We start from the raw sequence: 27,805 nt of genomic DNA on the forward strand, positions 1-27,805 counted from the left end.
AGCCTGGCCTTGAATGCCTCCAGGGGTGGGGAGCTTGAACTTATTGTTTTTCAGTGTTTCGGACTGAAAGTACAGAAAGATGATGTCTTCTTCAGACTGGGAAGCAGTTCTGTTACACAATTAGAAATTTAGTTCAGTTTCAGGAATCTGTCATAAGCCAGCAGAGTGCTCTCTGAGGTTGCTTGATGATATTTGTAGAACTTAGGAAACAGAGTTTTACGGTGTTACTTTGAAGTTCGGAAATAATTCCTTATTACATAGATGAAACGAGAATAAAGCTGTATTTTTAAGGAAGGGCACATAGTAGTAATGTTTAAGTTCACCATAGAAAACAGGAAGAAATTGGAATAGCAGAAGACTGTGACTCGACCTTGCAGAAGTGGTACACACTTAACAAACTGAACTGCTGTGAGCATTAGTAAAAGCAGAAAAAAAATACATGCAGACGTTTGTGTCACTGAGTAAATATTAAATCCAGAATTATGATGTGTTTTCTGTTTTCTTTGAAATCTTATAAGCACAATTAGTTCTTTTAACGTGATCTGTGTTTTTGACAGAGAGAACCAGCGGAAGAGGCCTTGAAGAGCAACAATATGAATCTTGATCAGGCCATGAGTAAGTGTCTCTGCAACTGATTTTTTTTTCCTTTAATGGAAAAAAAATACCTAAAATTTATGATTCTGAGAATTTGATCTTGTCCAGTTGAGCTGGATGACGTGTTTTTACTGAGGGTTTTTGCTTTTGTAAACAGGAAGCACTGATGCTGGCAAATTCACTGTCTTTGTGCCACCTTCTTGAATCCATTTTTCTTTTCTCTGAAGGTGCTCTGCTGGAAAAGAAGGTGGAAATGGACAAGCGTGGAATGGGAGTGACCGACTATAATGGAATGGTCACCAAACCCCTTGGCTGCCGCCCACCACCAATCTCCAAAGAGTCTTCCATGGACCGCCCCACCTTCCTTGACAAGGTAGGTTCAGAAGTATGAGTATGATGCACAGGTTAAGACTGTACACTGGAGAAATACCACTGAATCCTACTGAATGCTTCAGTATTTTAGTTAAGTCAGGAACGAGGAGCTGAGGTATTTTTAAGTCAAAGAGCAGACAGTCGTAAACAGCTTCTCAGATGAGCTTCCTTTTTCTGTGGTCACATATGACAAATTTTCCAGCACTGTGCAATGAATGAGGAGGGTTCAGGTGTCCAAGATTCAAAGTACCTAAAGAACAGAATGTAGGGAAAAGTGTAGCCAGATCTTCAGTAGGAAATGGGAGTGACAACCTGACGCAATGCCCTATAAATAGACTCACCGAAACGCCTCAGAATCCCTTCCACCCAAAATTGTTCATCAGGAGTGAGCATTCTGTAGGTGCCAGTCTTTATTTCATGAGTTATCTGAAATGTCTGTAAAAGTTGATATTATTTTATTTTTCAGTTGCAGAAAGCAGTGCCTTTTTTACAAGCTGTGCTGAAACCAGTTCATTTTACATAAGCTATTTACAGGATGTGAGACAGGAATGATACCTAACTTGTTAATAGACTGTATTAAAAACTTTATTGACCAGGAATAATCATTCTATCTAATCGTCCACCCTTCTTACAGTCTTAAGTGTAGCATTACGGTTGAAGTTAAGGTGTGAGCTGTGACAGATCCCAAGAATTGTATTAAGAAAATCAGCATGGCACTGCACTAGGACACTAGGTATCAGTGTGTGTCCATCATAGCCTTGATCCCTCACATGTGAGGTTTTACCTGGCTCTTCTTTTTCTCTTCCTGCCACTCGAAATTCATTCTTAACAACAGCCAAACTATTTGTTTGTGTCCAACCTCAATGAGTGTTAATTGAAAGATCCCTCTCATCATGGAGGTCACAGAATTAGTGCATGCATGCCAGCTAGCCTTTTCTTCTCTTGAATAGCAATATCTTGTGCAGTAAATTTACTGCACAAGGGAGGGGTGTATTATGTGCAGCATAACACATAATTATGGAAACATATGTTAAACACAGGTATTGAGAAGGGAGTACTAGAATGATTAGTATTCATACAGCAAGTAAAATCTGTCAGTCTAGGCATAATCTGTCACAGCGACTTTAAAATGATAGAGGAAATAATCCCAAACTATATTTGTTAGTGTTGAGCAACTTGCTAAGTGAATTAAACAAATACAGCATCTTTACTAAGAATAGATTTTTTTCCCCCTATGATATTCTCTCTGTATTTACATCTCATGCTACTGGTGTAGCTCTTCTCCAGAGCCTTTTTGTCCTTCGGGGTAATGCTTCAGAGCAGAAACCTGGAGCTGCCTCTCTTTTTGATCAGGTCATCTTTTCCGTGGTTGGTGCCACAGCTGCACAAAGCAATCTAGCTGACATTCCTCATTTTACCTATTGTCTTGTCCTTATCCTTTTCGTCAGCTTTAGTCTTCCATGAGTTATGCAGGGTTCTTTTTGAAGAAGTTGTAAGCTAGGTTGCTGTGCTCATTGCTGCCTCAGTCAGCTGATTGTGTCAGCATTTAACTCATGTATTCTTTATTCTGTGTCACATTGAGTCAGTCTTTGGCACACAGTGCTTTGTTAATTGCATTATTTTTTCAGGAAATTATCCTGCTCTGTAGCGCCATAAAAGGAGAAAGGAGAAAATCCAGTGGCTCTGAGAAAACAAAAATCCAGCCTGGCAGTACCCTGTGATCTCAACCACATTACCTTATACTTGGTGGCAAGCATGCTGTGCTTAGGCATCAGGTTTGCTTGAAGATGTTACGTGATGTCTTCTGGAGACATCAGACTTGAAAGAAGTGCATGTAAGGTGTTCCTGGCAGCATCCTGAAGGATAGCAGAAATAAGCCTAATGTGTTTCATTGGCTCTTTTCTGAAACTGTCTGGGCTTGGTCTCGGGTACCATTCCTGAGCATTAGAACTCAAGTTTGGTGGGTTTTATTTTGTCATTTACTTTGTTCCTCTACATTCTCTTTTTTATGCTTTCTCACACATCACCAGCATAGAGTCCTTTCTTCCGTGGCCTGATGCTGCTTGCAAATATCCTCCCAAATTCTTGAGCATGTAGGAAATTCTCTCCTTGAAAATTAAGGCCCTCTTTCACTGTTGTTTTGGTCTTCAATCTGCTCTTTTTCTCTGCTGTTGAGGTGTAAAAGTCTTGGTGGTTGTTCACTGCCATCATGGTTTTCCACAAACACTCTACTTGTCTGCACTATTCTCTTGTTTCTAATTCAAATATAGTGTTGGTTGGATTTTTTTCCAGCCTATTCCTCACATTCTGGTCCCACTTGTCTCTCCTGAGTGTCAGTTTTTTTGTCTTTGGGATAACAGATGAGGTATTTCATCCTTAATACAGGACCGTTTTTTGAGGTCCTTCATTCATGAAGTGACAGTTGTTGTGGACAGGGATCCAGGAATCCTCTGCTAAACTGTCCATAGCTCGTAGCACCAAAATGTCTTAAGAGTGCTTGTATTCTGTCATATCTAGTACATGGAACTGTTGTGAGAGACCTTCCGGTGTCCTGAAAGTAATGTTTTGTTGGGCATAAGGATGGTGCATTTTGTTCAGTGTAGAAGGAAATACTGCCTCCAGTAGCGTTGTGCAGCTGTGTCGAAGTCCTTTCCATGAAGTGAAATGCAGTGCTGGATTGAGCATCATTTTAACAATTCAAATGCAGGGGGGTTGCAGAATTTTCACCTTGGGGAGAAATGTAACATCCATTTGTGAGAGCATCACTGAAGAGAGATGGACAGGAAAAGTTGGGTTAAAAAATACTACTTTTCAAGAAATAGTGCAGAAAAAGTCTGAAAAATAACAGGTAACAAGCCACTGTCTGCAGTGAAGGTATCACCTGGTCTGGATTGAGAATGGCTGAATACTTGATGTGAAATGAATTGATTTCAGCCCCAGCTGTAGGGCACAGGGTTGTGCAACAGTCTGCCTCTTGCATTAAGTTATATTCAGAAAATCAAACCCGAGTGAATGCAAACAATGTGTTAGAAACAAAACCAAAGACACATGCTGTAGGTCAGCCAGAGAACACGCTCAAGGTGACAATGGTCTAGAGCAGAACAGAGCAGAAATCAGATGCCCAAATCTCTAGCATGGCTGTCCTCCACCTCTCCCAGCAGTGCCTCATTCCAAAAGGAGGAAAAAGAGTATCAGTGGGACAATATTTGAGTAATCTGGGGCATGGGAAGGGATTGCATTGGTGCATTGGTCTCTTTTGGTCAGTAGTTCTGTTCACAAAGGAAACAATGGCACCTGAAAGAGAGCACACACGGAGCTTGAAATGATTTTCACTTTAAAGAGAGAGGGGCAGAATTGGAAACACGTGTCTGTGATCAGAGCAGAAATCCTTGAACCTGTTACTGTCATGCAGGCTGCAGTTGTTTGTAGAGTGTGACTGATGTCCAGTAGAATGTAAAATATCTTGAGCTGAAAGGCCTTGGGGATATCATTAGAAAATGTCAGTGTCCCCCTAGGACAGTCAGATAGCATGTCGAGTGTCAGTGTGCCTGATAGCAGAGAAACTTTCTTTGCATCAAAGGAGAGCTGTTGAAAATGCATTTCTCAAGATTATCTTAGGACGTGAAATTTCCTGAGATCCCTGCTGCACGAGGCCGTTTGTTTGGGTATCTGCTCTGAGGACGGGGCTGCTTTGCTAACAAAGGAGGATTGGATTTAACGACTGATCTAACCTAGCTCCCCACCTGTACAAAGGCCTTTCTTTGCACTGAAAACATTGCTAGAAAAACACCAGTCTGCTACGCTGCAAATGAAAGGGCTTTGCCCTCTGCCTGCTTTTGGAGCCGTGCTTTGTACACCAGCACTGTTTGATGGTGCCTGCTGCAGGCTGCCCACACATCAAAGCCCAGCATGAGAGAGAGCTGAGTGCCCCACCGCAGTGCTGCCCACATAGCTACCTGTTAGACCGGGGATTATGGGATGTGCTCTATTTTCTGCTATGCTGTTTGCCCCCCACAGGGGCTGCTTTATGTGCATCACATCCGTGTTCAGCCCTGGTTCCCTGCAGCCCCGTTAGGAGAGGGGCTCCTTATGTGCCTCCTCCTGGGGGTTTGGGCAGTGTCTTCGTGGCTTTCCTAGCATGGCCACACAGACAACATTATCAGTATTGGTTTTAAGTGTCTGTGCTCCGTGGGTGCGGTAGTGTTTCAGAGTGGATATTAATAAGTCACCGCTATGAGAATATTAAAAGAGGCTCATGTGTCTGAGTTAGGAAAGGGGATTAGTGCAAAAATGTTTTCTTATAAACAGGGCTGTGATGTGGAACCAAATGCAGGCCGGTGTCAGATTCACGTATCGAACCTGTCAGGGTTAGCAGGAGCACTGCACTGCCTGTCTGTGCTCTGCTTTGGGAGTTTAGCAGAGTCATGCAGACCTCCCCAAACCCTGTGAGGTCTCTCCCCAGCCCAGCTTTAGCGAGGGGCTGCCTGGGGCTCTGGGTGCCTCGAGCCCTGCTTTCCTGCTGGGAGGTGGCAGAGGGTGGTTGTGCATTTGTGGATTAAGTGCGACAAAGTAAAGAAAAACAGTACCTTAATGCTGTTTCTCTTTCTCTTCTTCCTTCACTCCATGCTTTTCATTCCCATCATTCATACCTCTTTTTTTTTTTTTTTTTTTTTTTTTTAATATACACACATTTTTTTTATTTTTACTCATCCACGCCCCTTTATATTCTCATGGGCAACTGTTCTGTGTGCTGCTCACTCCTGGGCACTGCACGCAGCTCACCCTTTCTTTCTCCAATCAGGATGGCGGCCTAGTGGAAGAGCCCACTACTTCACCATTTTTGCCTTCACCAAGCCTGAAGCTCCCCCTTTCAAACAGTGCACTCCCTAATCAGACCCTGGGCGGGATTGCCTCAGGGCTGGGCATGCAAAACTTGAATTCTTCTCGACAGGTAAGGCTGTTCAGAGAGGTCACAGCTTGAGTTGCAGCGCTCGGACTCGCAGCTTGCGCCTGTCCCTTCCCCTTGGAAATGGGGCTTTGAACTGAAAATGCACACAAAGTCTTTGTTCACTTGAAATATCAGTGAAGAAGCTACCTGCTGCGTAAACATTTCACGTTATTGGACATAAAACAACTGCTTGGTTGTAATTAGCCTACTAATTACACGCATGCATTGAGAAGAGGCTGTAGTGTTATGGATTTATACCAGCAAGCCCCGGTGTAGCTCAGCCTTGATTGATGTGAGGGTTCTTTTTTGAGGCACTGCTAATTGTCACAGACTTTTAAGACAGAGACATTGCTCTAATTCATCTTTCCTGGCTGGAGTAATTATTCAGTGATGAGATGGGTGAGAAGTGATGCGGTTTTATTTATTCATGTCATAAATGTCAAGGCAGCTCACGGCTTTGACAGGTGGTAGGAAGGGAGCTGTGCTTTCTCTGGTCAAACGCAACATCGTGCAGGAGAGGAGTTTTGGCCCCTGGATAGAACATACTGAAAGAACAGGAGAAGGGAGAGGAGGTGAAGGGGAAGATTCATAAACAGAATGAGATGGAGAGGTCATGGACTACTCTTGTTTATGTAGAAGTTATTTTTGCCGTATAAATTGAAGTACTAGTTAAAATAAGAAAAAGAAATATAAATGTGTGTATATATATAGAGAGAGAGAGAGAGAGAGATAGTTCTGTTGTGGCTTCTATTATGCATATTCTAGGCTAGTTTTCTAAAGGCAGTACTTGTTCAGCACTTACCACCCAGTACACATATCTGAAGAGGAGGCAGCTCTAATAGCACATCTATTATCAGTGGGTTTGTAAAATGAATATGTATAAAAACTGCCTAGATAACTTAATGGTTAGAATGTGAGTTTAATGACTTCGTTCTCCTGTTTGTTCCTGCATAAATACAAATATTTTTATGAGTACTTTTCATTGTTCATCTTGTGACCTCCAGCCTTATGCATCCTTATAAAAGAGATCTTCACCTTCAGCTGCCTTTTGTTCTGACACCTTACAAAGTTTTGGCAGGTTTGAGGTGTTGTTGGGTGTATGGTAACGCTTGCAGTGCCTGATTCTGAGCCTTATTGTCTACAAGGCTTCTCCCAGAACAGTCCTGGATTCTCTGTCTGTGCCAGTCGTAGTCACTGGGGATACAGGCTGCACAGATAAGGAACTCTGAGCTTCTGTGTTGAGTGAAGTGTTTCAAGGCCGATGTCCTTCTTGTCCCACTGCAGATACCGAGTGGCAATCTGGGTATGTTTGGCAATAGCGGAGCAGCACAAGCCAGGACCATGCAACAGCCGCAGCAACCGCCAGTGCAACCTCTTAATTCATCCCAGCCTAGTCTTCGTGCTCAAGTGCCTCAGTTTCTATCCCCTCAGGTGAGGTGGAGCTACCCGTCTTATGTTCTCCCTTTTCCTAGAATTCTCCCGTGTGCTTTCTCCTCTGCATGCTTATTCTGTGATGATCCTGAGGCTCTGCAGGCATTAAGCATGTTATATGGTGAAATGTTCTTCCTGTGTACTCTGTGTTATCTGTGTATGCAGATTCTCTCGCTCCTTTTTGCAAAAGGCAGTGTTCCTAGAAAGCTGAGGACTTCATTCTCTTTTTTTCTTTTACTTTCTGTAAATACACATGTGAGCATTGTTACTAAGACCTACTTAGAGCCTATTAATTTTTTTAATGATTTATTACACAATTATACAATAGTAATATTATTCAGCTGATGCCTTGTGATTCTTTCTTACATCTTACACAGCTGCCAGTGTTAACAGTGAATATACAGTGCTTAATACACTGCTCTTCCTTAGGTTCAAGCACAGCTTTTGCAGTTTGCAGCAAAAAACATTGGTCTCAACCCTGCACTATTAACCTCGCCAATTAATCCTCAGCATATGACGATGTTGAACCAGCTCTATCAGCTGCAGCTGGTAAGTGTGAAAACCTGGCAAGTAAGCTCTAAATGTGGATGGAAGGCATGAAGGTAAAATAAGAGAACAGCAACTAAGTCTTTAAATGGACATGGCAGATATTTAAAGCAGTTAGATGGTGATTTCTTTGGAAGAGCTCCTTTTCAAAGAAACAAAACCATGGTTTTTGCCTCAGGCTTTGTGGAATAATTATCCTTTACAGCATATCAGGGGAACTAAAAAGTCTTGTTGCAACTGTATATTATCAAACAGCACTAAATCTGCCTCTTACAGTCAAGCACGTGCAACTCATTGACCAACTGGGAAATTAGTGTCACAACATAACAAGACAGAAAGCTTGGCAGTGTCAGTCACCTGAGTTATGTAGGAACTGCATTCCATTACCTCACTAAACAATAAAGTGCGTGGTGCATTTCCTGTCATTAATGGTATGGATGTTAATCACGCTGTAAGGACTGCTTGTTTTTGGAAAGTTGTGTATCTTTGCTACATTTGCAAATATATGTTTTATTTAATCACATATTGTGGGTTTCTTTAAAAGTTATATTCTGTGCCAGCAGTTTGTTAGTGTTTGCTTGTATTAAATATAAAATGGTGGTTGACAGATTACCTTCATTACTGATGTCATGTGCTAGTCTAACTCTTCTCTTAGTAACAAGATTTGGTATTTCATTTCTGATCATATGTTCCAGTTTTGAGAAGCACAGCACTGATCTCATGCCATTGGTTGGACAGTATAAAGCTACTTGGGAAATACCTGTAGAGAACTCCTTTGGATTTTGAATTCAGATGATTCAGGGAAATGATGCCTTGCCCAGTGAACGACATTAAAGTTGTGGGATTTTTCTGGAGTAAAGTCACACAACTGATGAAATGCAATGTGCAATCAGAATAAAAACAACAACTAATAGAAAATAACTGTTGATATTTACCCAATTTGGATAACTTTATAATCTTATGTTTTATTTTGTCCTTTGGCACATTTTTCAGAAGGAAAGCACGTTCCTATGTTGAATGAATCCATACTGCTGGTGAACCTACTCAGTAGCCTGTTTGATTTAAAGAGAAACAATGCTGAACTTAAACAAAAGCATTTTGGAATACGTTCTTAACAAGATCGTTACATTTGCTTCATTGTGTGTTTTCAGAAAACTCCAGTGCTTCTTCCCTATTGTGTATCATACCAGATCAGCTCAGGCAGGCTTGTTAGGGTTCTTGTATATGTTAGAGTCTCTGACCTCTGGTTTCCATCCCGTAGGCGTACCAACGTTTACAAATCCAGCAGCAGATGTTACAGGCTCAGCGTAATGTTTCCGGACCCATGAGACAACAGGAGCAGCAAGTAGGTTTGGTTACCAATTCAATTCCACCATCAGAGTTTGGTTTCAAAAGCTTAAAGAGATTGAACATGATACCAAACCTTAGAAACAATAATATAGTCCATGGTTTGAGTATTGGGAGGGTAAGAGTGCTGGGGGGATAAAGCTGCTTCGCAGCACCTCAGTTGTTGGAGGAAAGCTCTTCAGCATTTAATTCAGTCAATTTTTATTTGCAAAGAGATCTATCTAAGTGTAGAAAAAGGCATAAGAAATCTTAAGTCATTGCGAATCGAGCAGTTACTGATTTGTTCTCTTTTGTTGCCAGGTTGCACGTACAATCAATAACATGCAGCAGCAGATCCAGCAGCACCAGCGCCAGCTGGCCCAGGCCCTGCTTATGAAGCAGCAGCCTCCCCCTCCACATCTATCTTTGCACCCCTCTGCAGGCAAATCAGCCATGGATAGCTTTTCACCCCATCCCCAGGCTCCCGGCCTTCCTGACCTGCAGACCAAAGAGCAACAGTCTTCACCGAACACCTTTGCTCCTTACCCTCTTGGTATGTGTCCTTCCTCAAAGCAGTTCCATATGCAAAAGGCAGAGGGAGCGTTTGTCATTATTTTGTCCTCCAGTACGAGCTCTACAGTATAATAAATACAAAATAAATGCGTATTAAATACTGCTGAAATGCCTAAACAAAACTGTGGTTTTGGTACTAGTGATCTGTATGCTTTGCAGAACAGAAGATTAGCTAATTACTTATCTAGGTACTTAGCCCTTCGTGCATTTAATACTAAAATCTAAAATGAACAAATATTATCTATAAACAGTCACTTGAAATCTCCACTTAATCAGCACTAGTGAATCGTCAGCTTTGGTCAATGTATTTCAAGACAGACCCAGATGGGTTTGATGGAATGCAGAGTGTTGTGGAGATGATTGGGTATTTTGAAAATATGAGTGCTGAGTTTAAAATGCAATTCTTTGGTCAATTTAAAGGCGTGATTCAAGAGACATCTTCAAAAACATAAAAGCTAGCTTCCAAGAAGTGGTATGTGCACGTTGTTAATGCAAGAAATAACCAACTTGTGTTGGTTAAAAAGAGATCCTTAAACATTAAGAATCATTTATTTGCTCCACGGGAAGTATGATACTGGAAAAAAATTGTCCAGGAAGTTTGTGAAATCTTCTTCACTGGGCATTTTGTGGTAGGTGATACACAGATCTGTCAAATGTGATCCGTGTCAAAAGAAATGTACTCAGAGCCTTGAGATGGTGACACTTCAGACCTGTTCTTCATGACTGCTTGCTGTATGCCATAGACTTTATGAAGTAGGGGAATTAATGTAATCTCTTTGTGCCTCTGTTTATGCTGTATGTGATAGAATTGCCAAGCTTTGTCTTCCATTCAGAAGTTTAGAAAGTGATTCTCACCACTATGGGGAGCTGTTATAGCAGGGAGCATCAGAAGGCAAAAGAATTTGCGGAGTGTGAGAGGTTCCTACCATATCAGCCTCCTGTGATCTGCTAACATGCAGGATTGTATATCAAAAAGGACCCAGATCTGTGTCACTGAAACAGATTAAAATGATTCCCTACATATATATTATGTATATGCTTTCTGAAAGCCATTGGGGTGGTTTTTTTCAATCTACTTCTGTGAATGTATTCACGTAGTTGAATATCTGCTCTGTCAAAAAGCAGCTCTTTGTGTTACCTTTCAGTTAATTGCTTGAAGATTTTTTTAATGTTGCTAGCAAAACAGAATGGCAGACATCACAGGAGTACTCTGGTGAGACATTCAGAATACTTTGGCTTCGCAGTGGAATGTTGCAAATTCTTCACTGGTTTAAACTTAGCTTTCCAGTGCATTCTTTCAGAATGCCTTTTCTGGGACAAGGAAAAGACTGCAAGTAGAAATACCAACAGATATAAAGTCTATCCCTACGTTTTTATTGTTTTTTCCTTTTAGCAATACTTAGTATTTTCTGAATTCATAGGAATGTTATTCTAAATTAGTGTTCTGAGAGCAGATTGAAAACATGCATATTGAATCTCTGTATAAATGTTTAAAAAGACGTATTTAATAATTCCTTTAGCTGGGTTGATAAGCAGAGACACCTTTTTAATCCTCCAGTGTATCAGGGCTGTCTAACGACCTGTTTTCCTTCAGCTGGACTGAACCCGAACATGAATGTAAATAACATGGACATTACTGGTGGTTTGTCAGTGAAGGACACTTCTCAGTCCCAGTCTCGCCTTCCTCAGTGGACACACCCCAACTCAATGGATAATCTGTCTAGTGCTGCTTCTTCTCTTGACCAGAACTCCAGCAAGCACGGTATGTCCCATTTAGTTTCTAGGTCAGTTTGGCTTGTTGGAATTTGAGTCACATTGCAATTACCAATCTTTTCCCATTTTGCTCTTTTCTTTGAGTGCTGGTAAGTGGTACAGTGGTACACTCTTTAAGACATTTTTAAGATTTCTGTAACCACATTCAGCAGGGTATTGAAATTCTTGCACACAGAACTGCCTACATGCAGACCTTTCTGGTTCTTTCGTTTAGGGAATTTTATTGCTGGGAACTTGGAGTTCAGATAAAACAAGCCATTAGTGTTTGCAGCATGTGCAAGTATTATGTAAGAACACGATGCTCTGTTAACTCTCTTGTATCCTGTTTTGTATTATAAGCAGCATGAATTATTTCTCTTTTACAGCAGTTTCTTCTTCTGCAAAAAATAATCTATCGATACTATACTGCTTATGCCCAATTGTTGTCGATATTTCAAATCACAGAAACATGGAATGGCTTAGGTTGGAATGGACCCTAAAGATCATCTAGTTCTTCTCCCACTCTGTTGGCACATCTGGGATTGCCTCGAGCCAAGTGCAGCACCTTTGCACATGGCCTTGTTGAACCTCATTAGGTTCTCATGTGCCCACTTTCCAAGCCTGCTCAGGTCCCTCTGAATGGCGTCTCTTCCTTTCTATTGTGTCAGCCACCACTCAGCTTGGTGTCATCAGCAAAGTGCCAAAGGTGCACTTGATCCCACAGTCTGTGCCATTGTCAAAGATGTTGAAGATCAGCGGTCTCAAGATGGTTCCCTGGGGGTCCCCACTTGTGGCTGGCCTCCACTTGGACATAGAGCTGTTGACCACAGCTCTTTGGACCACCATCAACCCATCCCTGCTTCCACTGCCTGTACTTCTCCTTATCCCTCGGTTTGACCAGCAGGGCATTGCTCTGCTGTGCTGTCAGTGGCAGATACCTAGAGAATGACAAGAAGGGGACGTGCCTGCAATGATATTCTGTAACATGCTGCCTCAGCAAATTCCTATTTACCATTCACTATGATTATTTGAATTATTTACTCTCTTTCTGGCAGTAACCCAAGTTTCCTTAGCTAGCTTGAGAGTCTAGATCTTACCAGCCGTGTACTTCACAGCTATAATTCTTAGTAAGACTTCAGAGGCTGTTCCTTATTGTGTTTATATTTTATTGATTACTTACTGGTGAAATCCCATACCCCAAATTAGTCCGACTCCTAACCAGAGCCTTTCCATTTCATTCATCACAGGTGCTATACCTGGAGGTTTAAGCATTGGTCCTCCGGGGAAGTCCTCCATTGATGACTCTTATGGCCGCTATGATCTGATTCAGAACAGTGAGTCGCCTGCCAGCCCACCTGTAGCTGTTCCTCACAGCTGGTCACGTGCCAAAACCGATAGTGATAAGATCTCCAATGGCTCCAGCATAAACTGGCCACCAGGTAACAAAACGCAAAGCATTTGTGTTCAGCTGATGCCGTTGAAGGTCATTCTACATTGTATTTATTGAATCCCTATGCTTTCCGATAGGAAGAATTAAACCTTGGAGAACTGTGATTTTATGTGCTCTTGTTTTTATTATATTTGGAACAGAATTCCATCCAGGAGTGCCATGGAAAGGACTACAGAATATTGATCCTGAAAATGACCCTGATGTTACTCCTGGAAGTGTCCCAACAGGGCCTACCATAAACACCACGATACAGGATGTGAATCGCTATCTTCTCAAGAGTGGAGGTAAACACACACGTTGCTTTCACATCTGTATTTACTTTCTTCTTTCCAACAAAGTTGACTTCCTATAATATGAGTGTAGGATGTTTTTGCATGTAATCTTATCTACAGAAGCTTCTGCTCTGAACTTTCACTCACAATCCAGAAACACACGATATGGAACTGTGACGTTTCTGGTTTTCCTTGGGAATGCAAATATTTTTATGTTGAGAAGGGCTGTGAGATGTAATATAAACTCTTGTGGTCACTGGAAGTTTTTATAACATATATAATTCCTACCAATTTGTTTTGAACAAGATTCTTCTCTCCATTCTGACCAACCCCCTGCACTTCAGGAAATACTTAAGAAGTCACAATATAAAAGTTCCACAACTGTGGAGGCAGCAGGCTTCTGTCATATGTGATTGTGGCTTTGTTAGGAGATCACTCAGGAAAATAAATTAGAGCTGTTTTATTCCCCAAAACCATCAAAGAGAAAGAAAAGGAAAAAAAAAAAATGGATTAACTTGTAAACTGCAATTTCTGAGTGCTATTTCCATTCCCTTTGTCTTGGCAGACAGAACTAAAAGTATTCTCTAAGAGAACAATAAAGCACTGGGACTATGCAACTTACTAGCTAGATGTACTGGAAGGGGATCAAGGAAAGATGGCTCGGTTTAATTGTGATCAGTGTGCCTTAGTAGGCAAGTTCTGTATACTCTATTAAAATAAACACTACTATGGACAGGAGTATTATAATCAGGCTGTCAAGAAGGAGCTGTCAGGATTTGGTTATGGTAGATAGCTACGTCTGTGATATTTGCAAAGCTTGTAAGTCAAAATTCAGTCAGAAACTGGTTTCCAGCTCTGAAATGCGTTAGCTCAAGTGAAGGGATATGAAATATGAGGGAGGAGGGTTTTCCACTGCCTTGAGTGATTTTGAGTTGCCTCTGAGATGTTCCTTCTGCAGGTCTTCTTTACAGAATGTAGGTGTACATCAGCTCTGTCCGTATATAATCTGTCTGTGGCATGAAGAAATAGGTGCTCCACTTGTGGAGGGTCAATAGAGATGATCTTTGCAGAATAAACAGTCTGTTGGGAGACAAAACCCCATGAAAAGCAGTGGCTGCTGGGGGTCCATAATATGCTTCCTTACCCTGTTGGCTTTTTATCTTCCTAAAGACAAATAATATAATTTTAATGCAAAGTGTAGTTGCTGAGTTTGTTTCTTTATGCTCACGTGACCTGGGTGTTTGTTTCTGTCATTGCTGGTACTCCTTCAAACGAGACGAGGATTTTCATGACATCCTGCCAGGAAAAGGCTCTTGGAATACTGCATCTTGAATGTGGTGTTCACAGATTGTATTAATAGAGCTGAAATCCCTTCACAGGGTTAGACTGTGGCTGCTACACTGAACTCTTAGGCAAAACCAAAGCGTTGGGTTTGGTGATTGTTTTGCCCTGGTTGATAATGATGCTTTAGCCATGGGCAGTCAGGGCTGCTTTCAGCTCTTTGGGCGTATGGGGCTCTGAATCTGGTGTAATTTCTTTACCCCCAGTCTTCCTCAGGGATGTCTGCGTGGGGAGTAGATTATTTCCAGAGAGGGTCTTAATAGAGAGTGATTTTGCACGAGTCTGGTGTCTGTGTGTGTATCTCGGGGAGCACAGTGAGTCTGGATAGGTGAGATTGCATTGGTTTCTGTTCCAGATGAGTATTTGTAGCCCTTTGGACTTTTGTTGATCTGTGAGGGTTAAGATTGCCCTTTAATTTCCTCTCTTCTGCCCCAGTAGACCACTTTGTCTTCTTCCAAAGTGCTCACCTGTCTTTCTTAGTCAGGTAGAGATGTTTCAGTATCACAGTGTACCTGCATATGTCAGGAATGATAAGTCACCTGGGATACGTACTTAATTTTGTTGCTGGCTAGAGAGAATATCTGCACTTCTTCTGGTCTTTATAATAAACATATTTTATTTTATGTTCACTTTCTTTCATTTGCTGCCAGGAAGGAAATTGTGTGCATGCTTAGATAGCTGCTCAGATTGTAAATGATTTACCAGGATGGTTTCAGGCTATTTCGTTTAATGTTATTAGTTTGAGAAGAGTTTGCTAAAATATATCCTTGCTTTACTGAAAGTCTGCAAAAATCTAAAGATGTTTGTGGGCATTGGAATAGAGGAGAAGTGCTTTCCTCAAGTAATTTAGGACGAATCACCCGTGGTAAGAGGTTAGTTTATCATATACATTTATGTTCATCTGTAGTTGTCATTGCTCAAGTCAGCCAGTGAAGCACCCTTATAAATGGAGCCTGTTCCTTGAGACTGAACAGTTTAATGCTGATTTTTTTCAGTTGTGTGTCTTAAAGGAAATGCAGAATTTATCTTCTGCACGGGCACTAATACATGTACTACTGTGCCAGCTTTCTTTTCTCTTCTGCTAAAGACTTCTGCTTCACTTTCTCATGCTTCCTGTAACATTTCATTCCTAGACTTCAGAGACCAGGCTGATTAAGGAAAATGCCTTGCATGGTTTGTATTTGCACATAATAGATTTGCTTATGTCACACCAAACATCATTATGCCCATCTTTCTTAGTTGCTTCTCTGCTGGTTCTGCAGGGTCATCCCCAACATCATCTCAGAATGCCACGCTGCCTTCATCGAGTGCCTGGCCGCTTAGTGCCTCCGGCTACAGTAGCTCTTTCAGCAGCATTGCATCCGCACCTAGCATTGCAGGTACGAAAAATGGCCTTTCTACTTTCACATTTCTCTGCATTCTGAGAAAAAAAGGCCCTAGAAAGTGCTGTCTGTGTTACTACAGTAGTGCTGCTATAGGCAGAAGCACACTTTGTAGTCCTGCGCGAGGTAGGCAGCATTTCTGGAGGCTCTGTTGGGGGGCACTGAGTGGTGTGCCTGGAGGTGTGCTAAGGAAAATGTATTTATTCCACTTGATGCCAAATGCCATTACTCTGTGTTGGCATTGAGGTGTCTTAATGACTATTTCCATTGCAGCTTTGCAGAGAAATGTTCTGTTCTGCCAAGGTCCTACACCCTTCCAGTGAGAGCTGATGGGATTTTTTTGTTCACAAATTCACTGCTAACTGTAAAATATCTTCAGCTCGGGAAGAAGTTTGGTTGTACCTCAAGGAGGATGCTCTGCCTGGGAATGGGGGTTGGAGTTGGGGCTCTATCTATCGAGGAAAGCTTCCTCAAGAGTAAATGTTCTGAATGTGTTCCCTTCCTTAAGGAGAAATAAATGAGTAATAAATTCTGAGCTTTCTCTCCTTGCAAATAATAGAAAACTGGCTATGTAAATATCCTGTTTGCTCCATTATAAAAACGTGTAGGGGCTACTGCATGGATTGTATTACCATTTTCATGTCTAATTAGTGAAGAATCTCTGCTGCTTTGAACAAACGAAGCCGCAGCCTCCCAAGGCATACTGCAGATTGCAAAGCAAAAAAAGTTCTGTTTGAAATGCTTTGCTTCACTGAAAGGAAAAGAAAGGGATGGCTTGCTTTCTTTTATCTGCCATGCATTCCTGCTCTATTTACTTGTATTTTTTGCAGTCTCATCTAATCTTTGTGATAACGCTATGAGAATTAGTGACATAGCAACATCTAACCTGCGCATGCATTGTGTGCTGAGTTGCAGGCTGAGCTGCTCTGAGTTCTAAAACTCAGACTTTCCTCCTTAACCACCACTTTTTTTCCCCCTTGTTAATGTCACCGTCATCATTGTTAAATTATTTTTGTCACTACAACAAACAAGAAGTGGGAAAGTGCTCACTCTTCCACTTAAATTCCTATGATTCAGTGTGAAATCATGGAGCTGGATGATAAACAGAGGCAGTTTTGAGAGTGTATATAAACAGAGGCTGTGATTTGGTGACTGGTAAATTTGGTGTTAGGGCTCCTAACATAAAGGTTTCTACAACTACCTGCCACACAGGTGAATAAAGGATTTTGGTTCAGCATCTTCATCTTCAATCAGGTTTGTGCAACTCACTGCTGAACACTACTCCTTATTCTTAGCTTTGTTTTAATGACTTTATAAAGGTCTGATTGGACAGGAGTGGTACTGAAGTAGTTTAAATACTGATAGGAGAAGTAAACCAAGCAGTGAGAAGTTACAGAGAGTGACAGATTGTGATCTGCTCTGCTCTCCTGGAGGCTTCCACGTTACGTGTGTCATTTGAATGTTCAGAAATACAATTTGTATTGGTCTTTGATCTTTGAAATTTTAATAGTATATCAGAATGTATGGATGTGCTGCTTACTTTACATTATATAAAATGAGTTGCACAGGAAAAAAAAAGTGGTTACATTCTGTTAAACCTTTGAAAGATCATCTTTAAGGCTTTCATTGTAATTTTGATGAAATGAGATTTCAAATACTTAAACTAATTTTCTGTTTTGGGGGTTCTTTTTTTTTAGTCACGTCATCTTTTACTGAAAATAATACTGAAAATTCTTAAGAGGGGAATTGTGCATATAGTAGGTGGTGTTAAAATCAGCAAATAGAAAATTATTTGAAAATGTAAATCCCAGTGTAAGGAGGTTAAATGTGTGCAGCATTTGTAGCAGTGAGTTGGTAACGGAGTGCTGTTTCATCTCCTGGAAAGTTGGAGTAATATAGCAATGCAGAAGCTTGATTACCATTTGGTTTAACCATCGTTGCTAATTGAAAACACACAAATCTCTTATTTTCTGTTGCAGGTAAACTGTCAGACATCAAGTCTACGTGGTCCTCTGGCCCAATCTCCCACACACAAGCCTCTCTGTCCCATGAACTATGGAAGGTACCCAGAAACACTACTGCTCCTACCAGACCACCTCCGGGCTTAACCAACACCAAGCCATCATCGACGTGGGGTGCCAGTCCCCTGGGCTGGACCAGCTCTTACTCCTCTGGTACTCCTGGCTTCTGTCTTTCATAGCACCACAGCACCTTTCTTTTGTAATTGTTGGTTGGTTTCCTGTCTTACTGTAGTGAAATAGCCCATAGGTGGTACATGGCACGTGTAGGCCTGATGGCACTGGGGTGCAGAACGCACCTGTGAGCCATGTAGGACCTGATGGCATTGCAGGGCCCTCAGGGAATGCTGTAGTATTTTGTGAGACTTTTTTTTATTGTCTTGTTTAAATACAAAAATGAGAAGCCACGATTGTGGCGATAGCAGCATACACATCATGTTTATTAGTGAAATATCGACAGCTTCAAAAGTAAGTGTTACACCTAATATATCTAGCTGACTATTTTATTGATCTCTTTTCAGTAAGCTGGAAATTAAATGTTCTTCCCTCTTCTTACCATTTATTTTGTCCATTTTCTTCACCAAAACCCCACCTGGTGGTCAGACACTGTTAGTGCCAGAGCTCCCTCTGAGCACTGTGCTCACCCATGTGGCTGCACAAGTACTGCAGTTTCCCAAATGCCACCCATAAACATCCAGCTTGTCCAGTTTCTCATTGTAGAACACCATACTGAAGCTGGAAGAGCAGATTTTGCTGCTGGTTATGCCTTTGTATCTTCAGTCGGAGCACAACCAGTGCTTGCCAGGATGTTGTGATTCACTATAAGTTTCCTTGCTTACTGCATGGTGGTGAAACATTCTGTTGTGGAATTTGTGTTGCAGGTTCTGCATGGAGTACTGACAGCTCAGGGAGGACAAGCAGCTGGCTGGTTCTTCGTAACCTCACGCCCCAGGTGAATGAAACTGCATGTAGTGAGATGTGTAAAGCAACTTGCCATGTTCAGGAGATGATAAGGTTTATCAGTTGGGCTGATTTGGTTCATTTCAAGGGAAAATAATTATTCTGTGTATGTTACAATTTCCTGTCTTCTGCAGGGAGTCTGTTAGGTTTTTAAAGTGTTGTCAAATGAAGTAAGAGCTTTAAGGCTCTGCAATTAGCTGTTCAGCATGCACCATCTCTGTATGTGTAAGTTGGGAGGTGAATGCTGTCTTAAGGCAGATTCAGAGGTGTGAAATCTGCATCTCCTGTAGGGTTTTGTCTTTCTTCTGAATCTGTCAAACCCTCCACTCTTCCCCATAGTATCATTCACAAGGAAGGACGTAAGCTACAAAGCATCCAAAGTGATGCTTGGGGAAAATTGATTTAATTTATGAGCCGTGTGTTTTTTCCTTTAACTTACTTGTAGGCTTCTAACAATAGCTATAGTTCGTATCACGTGAACTGGGAAGGGTTGTGCACTGGGCTTCAGGCAAGTCTTTAGAAGTGATAAGTCTTTAATGAAATTCTTCTTATGGAGGACAAACTTCCTTTCACATCTGCTTACCCTTCAGCTTACAAACTTGTTCAGCCAGCAGGCATTTAAAGTCACAAAACCACAAAGTAACCTTTTCCCCTTCTCTCTGACCAGATTGATGGTTCCACACTGCGGACACTGTGTTTGCAGCATGGCCCTCTGATAACATTCCACCTGAACCTGACACAAGGGAATGCTGTGGTCCGATACAGTTCCAAGGAAGAAGCAGCCAAGGCCCAAAAGTCTCTGCATATGTATGTTTCTGTCCTGTTTTTCTTCTGTTATGAAGCCTGTTTTATCTAGGAACCCACTTTTTAAAGCAAGAAGATGGGCTTCTTTAGCTGCATGGGACTAATAGATATAGAATGCAAGAGTTGGAGAATTTGAGTGATATAATCAGTGGCATTAGGGAGGATTAAAAATAGGAAGAATACGAAGACTGATGTTTCGAAAGAACACTTATCTGCTTAGACTTAGAAGAGAATTTCCTTTATCAACAGTTGGTAGCACAAGTGTGATTAAAAGCACTGATTGTAGAGGAAATATCGTCTGCTCCATGACCACATGATAAGGGATGACCTTTCCTTAATGAAATGTTACGAAGCTGCATTCTGTAATCAGAGAAGTAACATCACCCCATCTTAGTTACATCAGGTTAGATGTGTGCATCTGGTAAGAGAAATGATGCCAGTAGCAAAATTCATATCTGATTTTGAAGATGAGTACTTATATTAAAAATACATACGGTAAGGTCCTTATATGATCAGTGATCTGGAAGGCTTCCATGTAATTGTTTTTTTTAATAGGCTGTGGCATACCTGTAGTTACATTGCTGACAAGGAGAGGCCTGCCCTTTCTGAGTGACAGGGCCTTAGCAGTCTGTGCAGTTGTTTTGCTGGCAGCGTGACAGTGACAAAATACAGTGGGATTTTTGGAAGCCAGCAAGTCAGTATTGGGGTCCCAAAAGGTGTCATAGAATTATAGAAATATAGAATTGTTGGATTGGAAGGGATCTTAAAATCATCTTCCAACCCCTGCTGTGGGCTGGAAGGTACATCACAGAGTCAGCAGGCTCAGATTGGATCTCTCCCATTGGATTAGACGTGGGAGCGGTTTGCTCACTGCATCCCCAGTTATGTGGTTAGCTTTGTTTTTTAAGTGAGGATCAGCAGTGAGTAAATACTTTTTCAAAACGAATTTTAAATTCTGTGAAAAATCATTCCTTAAGTGGAGTGCAGACTGTCTCCTGTGGAAGATGTTGGCTGACTGAGGTGGGCACCACACAGCTGGCTTTGTGTTTCATAGAATCATAGAATGGCTTGGGTTGGAAGGGACCTCAAAGGTCATCAAGCTCCAAGCCCCTGCCACATTCAGGGCCACCAACCTCCACATTTAATACCAGACCAGGCTGCCCAGGGCCCCATCCAACCTGGCCTTGAACACCTCCAGGGATGGATGGAGCATTCACATGCTTTTGCCTGGGTTAGACAGGTAAATAGGAAACAGTAGAGAGAAGATGCACTGCTGCGTAGCGACAGGACAAGGAGCAGTGGCCTAAAATTTTGAACAGAAGTAGTTCTGTGCTCTTTTTGGTAAGGGCGATGGAGCACTGGTTGCCCAGAGAGGTGGTGGAGTCTCCTTTGCAGATCTTCAGGGCCTGTCTGGATGCTGACCTGTGCGACCTACTGTAGGGAGCCTGCTGTAAGCAGGGAGTTGGACTCAGTGATCTCGTGAGATCCTGTCCAGCCTCTACAATGCAGTGATTTACAGAAACCGGAGCTATCTCCAGAAATCCGTGCGGGTCCATTCACTGCTTGATCCTCACGAGTCCCTACCGCGATCTTCCATCATTCCGAGCGCCCAGCCTCACATCAGCACGCCTTCTGTTCTCATCCCTAGGTGTGTCCTGGGTAACACTACCATCCTGGCCGAGTTCGCCGGCGAGGAGGAGGTGAACCGCTTCCTCGCGCAGGGCCAGCCGCTGCCTCCCACCTCCAGCTGGCAATCCAACGCCGGCAGCACGCAGCCACGCCTGGGCTCCGCCGGCTCCCACGGGCTGGTGAGGGGCGACGCGGGGCACTGGAACAGCCCCTGCCTGGGGGGCAAGGGCAGCAGCGAGCTGCTGTGGGGCGGCGTGCCCCAGTACTCCAGCAGCCTCTGGGGACCCCCCAGCGCCGACGACGGGCGAGTGATCGGGAGCCCCACGCCTCTGAATACTCTTCTTCCGGGGGATCTTCTCAGCGGGGAGTCCATCTAGGAAGCGGAGAGGAACCGAGTGGAAATCACAATCATCAGCACTAAAGGAAATACAAAATTGTAACCCTTTCCAGTCCCGGGCTTGATGAAGAATCCAGCTTTAACCGATCAGACTGGCAGCCCTTTTTTTTAATTTTTTTTTTTTTTTTTTTAGTACCTCTGTCCAATATCGACTATGAAACTGCAGAAGTCCTTGTGAACTGTTAATGCAACAGTATGGGCTTCTTTTGGTCAGTGTCACGTGCTAATGACAGGTTATATTTTTTTCATGGCTTTTTGTTTTATGTCGTCTTTTTATGTTTGTATGGTGATTTTAAAAACAAACTATAAAAGCTGCTTAGAATAGGTCTATCATGAAGGGCACTTTTCAGAATTTGGGCTGGAAAGGGTTATTTTATCAGCTTGGGAGGGGGGTGGGGGGGGAAAGGGGAAATGAAAGCCTATTTAAAATGAGCCTGTGACTATTATGCACATTACCAGAGGCGGACCCAATAATCAGAAAGGGTGAAGTGTGATATTTACCATTGGTACAGACAAGTGATGAATCTGAATGGTAACTATTGACTGTACAGGTTGAAGGGGGAGGGGGGCGGGCTGGGGTATCTGTGTCCACTACTCCCATGGATCTGCCTATGCACATTACCCTCGTTTCATTACTTTTTTCATGTCGTTTTTGTTAACCTCTCCCCCCCTCCAAAAAAAAAAAAAAAAAGAAGAAAAAAAAAAAAAGGACAAAACAGAAAAAGTTTTAAAAAAAAAAAAAACAACAACAAAACAAAAAAAAAGAACATATCAAACATGCAAATACTTGAATCCAGCAGGCCAATAACAAAATGTGAACACTCGCTACGTCTGATGATTACACTTCCAGGTTGGCATCAGTACAGAGACAACAGGCTCTAAGGATTTGTTTTTCAAGGTTCGGACGTTCTGTTTTCGTTTGAGCAGATGTGTGAGTGTGTGTGAGTGCGCGTGCGAGGTGTGAGTGTGTGCCCACACGTGGTTTAACTAAAAGCGTGTTCTCCTTTTATCCAGTATATGCTTTTGATTTGCTCATTGGTCAAATGTTTAATTGTTATTAGCTTCTAACTTTGCACTGAGTGTCCGCAGCCCTTCTTGTAGCTCATCCTATAATGTAAAGAAAAAAAAAAGAAAAAAAAGAAAAAAAAAAAAAGAAAGAAACTGATAGAAGGGGCCGGCGACAATTCACGTGTAAATGTTTACTCAAGGACTCTTATCGCATTTTAAAAATGACAGTGTGTATCTCTGGAGAATAATATGTATATCTACCTTGGGCGGCTTTTTATTGTGGACTAATGCAAGGAAACGATTCCCGGAGTATTGCACCGTTTTTCCATTTGGGATCTAAAGCTGAAGAAGAAATCCTCTCGTTGAACTGTGGCCATAGATAATTGTAAAGAGCGGATGGTTCCCTTGCAAGCAGGAACAGAAACAAGCACTTGGACATGGGGTTTGACTGCTTTTGGAGGAGCCGGGCGTTCGGCTCTCACCTGTTTACAGACCTTTTTTTTTTTCTTTTTTTTTTCTTTTTTTTTTTTTTTTTTTCCTTCTTCAAACTTTAAAATAATAAAAAAAAAAATTAAAAAAAATTAAAAAAAAAAAAAGGAACTTTAAAAAAAAAAAAAAAAGACTTCCATCGTAAAGAAAACTTATTTTCAGAATGAAGATATGCTACTTCAGAGCTCTGGGATTGAACAGTGTTGTTGTATGATTCTTTTCTTTGGCCATTGCTGTGTACTGTTTTTGTTGTTGTTTTCCTCCTCTCCGTCGGCGCGGCGAGGCGTTGTGGTCACTCTCTTGCACATGGTGGAAGATGTCTCAGGAAAGCCGGGTTTCCCGAGGAGCAACTCCACACCATTTCATGTATTTTTAAAACCCAACTCCTAGCACTGAAGATATTATTAAAAAATAATAAAAAAAAAATAATTAAAAAAAATAAAAAAAAAAAAAAAGACAGTAAGAAAGAAGAAAATACCTAATCTAATGTGTAGCAGTTACATATTTACCAAATAATGGACTCAAAAAGAAATAGATGTCTGAAGAGTGCTTTATATATTAAAAAAAAAAAAATTGCTTTATGTTTAACAAAAAAAAAAAAAAAATCGATGTTTTTGATTGTTTTGAAAGGAAGAAAGACAATGGAACGACATACACCTGGCGTATGTCCTAAGAGTTATATGGACATTGTGCTCCCTGCCTGCTTGGATCAGGAAACTTGTGCATTACATTTAATTTCCTTTAATTTTTTATTTTATTTTATTTTTTTTGGAAGATGAGCTTTTTAATGGTTTTATCCGATGTAAAAGGGGTCCTGCAAGATTGCAAATTAACAAAAGCTGGTTTTATAGAGGATCATGAACTATGCACAAACTGGGTTCAAGACTTGTTCTTTCGTTCTCGAGGTTCCGTAGTGTATTTAGCTCAATTACCTTTCCTCAGAGTAATTGCATCTCATTGCCACCGCACGCCCACGACACGGATGGATATTTTATATCTCTCTCCACGCTCATATAAAATATGTATGTGTGTCTGTGCGTGCTGACATACGATTTTCCATGCTGAACTTTAGCATTGAGTTGTAGAACTCGTGGTATTTTGAAACGGGGAAGGAACATTTCTGTTTGTGGGGGTTGGGGGGAGGGCGTGGGGCTTTGATTTGGGGGCTTTTTGGGTTGGTTTGTTTTTTTGTTTTTTTTTGTTTTTTTGTTTTTTGCCTTTCCTTTTGGATTAAAGATGTCTGTAACTCTGAGATTAAATGAAAAAAAAAAAAGGAAAAAAAAAAACAACAAAAGAAAAAAAACTTAAAAAACAGAACAACAAAACACGTGGCTTTCAATGTTATCTCTCCTCATAGAATGTGATTGTTCAAGAACATGCACCGAAAGTTGCTTTCAAGAGTACGAAGATTCTTTGAGAACTAAATAAATTGCAGTTGTTTTTTTGGGTTTTTTTTTTTTTTTTTTTTTTTTTCCCTTCTTGGCTGTTGAAATGATGTGTGTTTTTCTTTTGTGCAGGGGGTGCTAAAGGACAAAATAAAAAGCAGAGTTTGATGCGTGGAGGGAGCAGATTCCTGTAAGAGCAGTGAGTGCGTATTGCATCCAGATGGATGCACGGAGGGGCTGTGGTTGGTGTTGGAGAGCTGCCCCTCACCTCTGTCCGTCACTCCGGCAGTGCTGTGGATGAGTGTTGAATGCAGTTTTGGGAGCAGAGGCCGAGGGCTCCTCCAGCTCTGCCCATCCATCCCCACGTTGGGAGCTTGGCGCTCTAGATAAAGATTGCTGATGCCGCTGAGTTGCAAGGGGTGAGCCAGCAGCCCCCAGGTGGGAGCTCAAATCGGTTCACGTTTGGCCTTTCAGGCTTTGAAATGAGGGAGGTAAGGACGCCCGTAGCAGCAGGTGGGAAGGATGGCAACCCGCTGTGTGCTGATGCGTGGATGGGCTGGCAGGAGGTGGTGCAGTCACCGAGCTTGCAGGCGTTCAAGGAGCATTCAGACGTGTTGAGGGACACGGCAGAGAGCTGCTGGTGATAGGTGGGCTGGGTGATCTTGTAGGTCTTTTCCAACCTTGGTGATTCTGTGACTCTATGGCCTCTTGTCCAGGTGAGCCTTACGTCCTCCCACCAGCTCTTCCCTTCCTGGGGCCATTCTGGTGATGGATGCCCACAGCATGGGTTTATCTGAGATCCATAGTGGCTGAGTGCAGGGCAACTCGCTGCTTCGTTTGAGAGAGGGAGCAACCAGTGCAAAGAGCTGGAGCAGAGCAGAGCACCAAACACCCGGGCAGTGCTCTGCAGTTGGGTTTCTGCCCTGGGGGCTTTGGCTGCACTGCCGGAGATTGCACGTGTGTCACAGCAAGCCCTGGCCAGTGGGCAAGCCAGGCTGTCCATAGGAGTGCATTTGCTGGCAGGTGCATGTGGTTACAAGAGCTCAGACCTGGATTTTGGGCTGCGTTCTGTTACAGAGCTACAATTTCCAGTCTGCAGCCCGTTGGATTTCGGTGCCAGCACTGCCGCAATACTGCCCAGTTATCATCTCAGTTGTTTCTTGCTTTGAACTGCTTCCCCTTTCCTTTCCTCTATTTCTTTTCCCTCTTTGGGTATTGGTGTTGAAACTCTTGGAACAGAGCTGCCTTCTCTTTTATAAAGAGGTTTTCGGTGTCAGCTTTTTCGAGTTCTCTTTGCCCAGACCTCAGCATCCCTTACATCTTGAGCTAATGAGAGCTTTTGTCATCCCTACAGTTGAGCAAAAACACCTTTCTGTGTATCTGATACACTTAAAATTTAGCATCCTCCCTGGTGTGCAGAGAGAAATAGAGCTTTTGGCCAAAACCACCTGTTGGTGTTTGTGTATAACTTACATTTTCTGCATCGTACTCTTTTTCTGCTTTGGTGAGGTCAACCATTAATGAAATTAAGATTGCTGCTGATGCTGAGGATGGGCCTTAGGTCTCAAGAATCTTTACAAAAGGACCTTTTCACAAACTGGTGTTTTTCACGTGTGTTGCTTTGGCTGTACCTTCCATAGCACTGTTGCTGCATGGCTGTCCCATTTTTAGGCCAAGAGCATTCCCCCTGTGCTCCAAATCTGTCAACCCCCCCTTTAGTTCATGTCTAGTTTGTGGGTGGCACTGGCAGAGCAGATCGTTTTGCTACTTCTGCTCCAAATATATATATATTATTATTGTTCTTGATAATTCAGTATATGATTGTGTATGTGAAGGAGCGTTTTAATTAAAAATGTATATGGACATCTGTATATGTTAAGAGTTATTGGAGCTGGAGGAATCTGGACGTGACGTACCTTGAGGTAGGGGTTGTGGGCAGCTGTGGTGGCCCCAGGTGACAGATTGCTGTGTGAGCTATGGATCACCCAACCCCGTTGTGCATGAGCTGCTGCCAAGTGTCTGCTAGCGTTCCTGTGCTGCACCAGTTGTACCTCTGTGTGATGCTGAACGTGTGATTTGCACAGCCAGCTTCGGGGAAGGGGAGTCCTGAACGTTGGATGCACAGCAAAGCGACCTCCTGGTGTGATGGTGGATGGCCACGTCCCCAGGCAGCCCCACGTAATGACAGCCCATCACTGCGTGGTGGTGGTGGTGTGGGGGAGGTGCTGCACTTTGCCCTGGGATCCCACAGCAGAGCCTGTGCCCACGTGCAGATCCCATAGGACACGGGCTGCTGTACCCATAGATGGCTTTGGAGTGATAATGTACCCACGAAACCTTAATGGCCCTGGGAGCAGCCCAGCCTCTGCCCTCTCCCTTATCCCAAGGATCTCTTCCCAAGGGCTCTTTTCCAGTAGTGTTGTGCTCTTGGGGTTGGGAGAGGCACCTCCACCACCCGCCCACCCACCGTAGCTTTGAGGGAGCACAGACTGAATGCCCACATGGTGCCTTCCTCTGGCACACGCCAATCTCAGGTTAACAGTTCATGTTGCAAGCTGCCCAGCTACATTACAGCCCATCCAGCCCACGCAGACAGCAGAACTGACCATCTGAACTTACACAGTGCCACCGTTCTCTCTAATGAGGGTTGGTAGTGACGATGGTGCTCCGTTCCAGGTGTGCTCCTGCTGCTCGTTTTTTAGTGACTGATGCATTGAAAACAAGTTGCTTGTACATGGATGGAAACGTGGTCCCAGAGCAACCACGATGTCAGGGTTATTAAAATGTTACAATGAGCCAGAAGGTTCCTTTGCTTTCAGTAAGTACAATTGCTAGTAGAGGTGGCTTGCCATGGTGCTGCTGGTGATGCTGAGACCCCCTATGCCCGATGCCTCCTCCACCCAAGGTTGGAAGTCGGATGTTAATTCTTCCATTGCCCCTTTTGCTCAGGGGGAAAAAATTGGTCAGATCCAAAGCAGACCCTGACCTCTCTGTGGTCCCATCTCCCCCATTCTTTGCTCAATACTCATTTATATTGGAGAAAAACATGGCGTGTACCAACAGCAGTAGAAAGGAGTGGAAAGTTCTGGTTCTGTTTGCAGTGTTCTCCTGATTTTGGGTGCAGCGCT

The 27,805-nt window shown here is 42.6% G+C and overlaps 1 protein-coding gene across 8 annotated transcripts in view; it reads left to right on the forward strand.

Moving 5' to 3' along the window:
* The window catches only part of TNRC6C (trinucleotide repeat containing adaptor 6C), an 88,315-nt gene extending 63,576 nt beyond the window's left edge, over nucleotides 1-24,739 (forward strand). For 3 of the 8 annotated variants that reach the window (XM_085240497.1, XM_085240498.1, XM_019621649.3), the window contains 15 exons: nucleotides 558-615; nucleotides 822-967; nucleotides 5,744-5,917; nucleotides 7,199-7,345; nucleotides 7,775-7,894; nucleotides 9,153-9,236; nucleotides 9,539-9,770; nucleotides 11,385-11,552; nucleotides 12,790-12,981; nucleotides 13,133-13,276; nucleotides 15,868-15,984; nucleotides 17,967-18,161; nucleotides 18,887-18,957; nucleotides 19,633-19,772; nucleotides 21,418-24,739. In XM_085240497.1, the coding sequence (XP_085096623.1) occupies nucleotides 558-615; nucleotides 822-967; nucleotides 5,744-5,917; nucleotides 7,199-7,345; nucleotides 7,775-7,894; nucleotides 9,153-9,236; nucleotides 9,539-9,770; nucleotides 11,385-11,552; nucleotides 12,790-12,981; nucleotides 13,133-13,276; nucleotides 15,868-15,984; nucleotides 17,967-18,161; nucleotides 18,887-18,957; nucleotides 19,633-19,772; nucleotides 21,418-21,775 (2,346 nt within the window). In that variant the 3' untranslated portion in view covers nucleotides 21,776-24,739. The remainder of the gene's footprint in view (nucleotides 1-557; nucleotides 616-821; nucleotides 968-5,743; nucleotides 5,918-7,198; nucleotides 7,346-7,774; nucleotides 7,895-9,152; nucleotides 9,237-9,538; nucleotides 9,771-11,384; nucleotides 11,553-12,789; nucleotides 12,982-13,132; nucleotides 13,277-15,867; nucleotides 15,985-17,966; nucleotides 18,162-18,886; nucleotides 18,958-19,632; nucleotides 19,773-21,417) is intronic. The other 5 variants (XM_085240499.1, XM_085240500.1, XM_085240501.1 and 2 more) reach the window with 5 other exon arrangements.
* Nucleotides 24,740-27,805: the final 3,066 nt, after the last annotated feature.

This window comes from Meleagris gallopavo, chromosome 20, assembly GCF_905368555.1.
Source record: "Meleagris gallopavo chromosome 20, MGAL_WU_HG_1.1, whole genome shotgun sequence".
Taxonomy (NCBI): domain Eukaryota; kingdom Metazoa; phylum Chordata; class Aves; order Galliformes; family Phasianidae; genus Meleagris; species Meleagris gallopavo.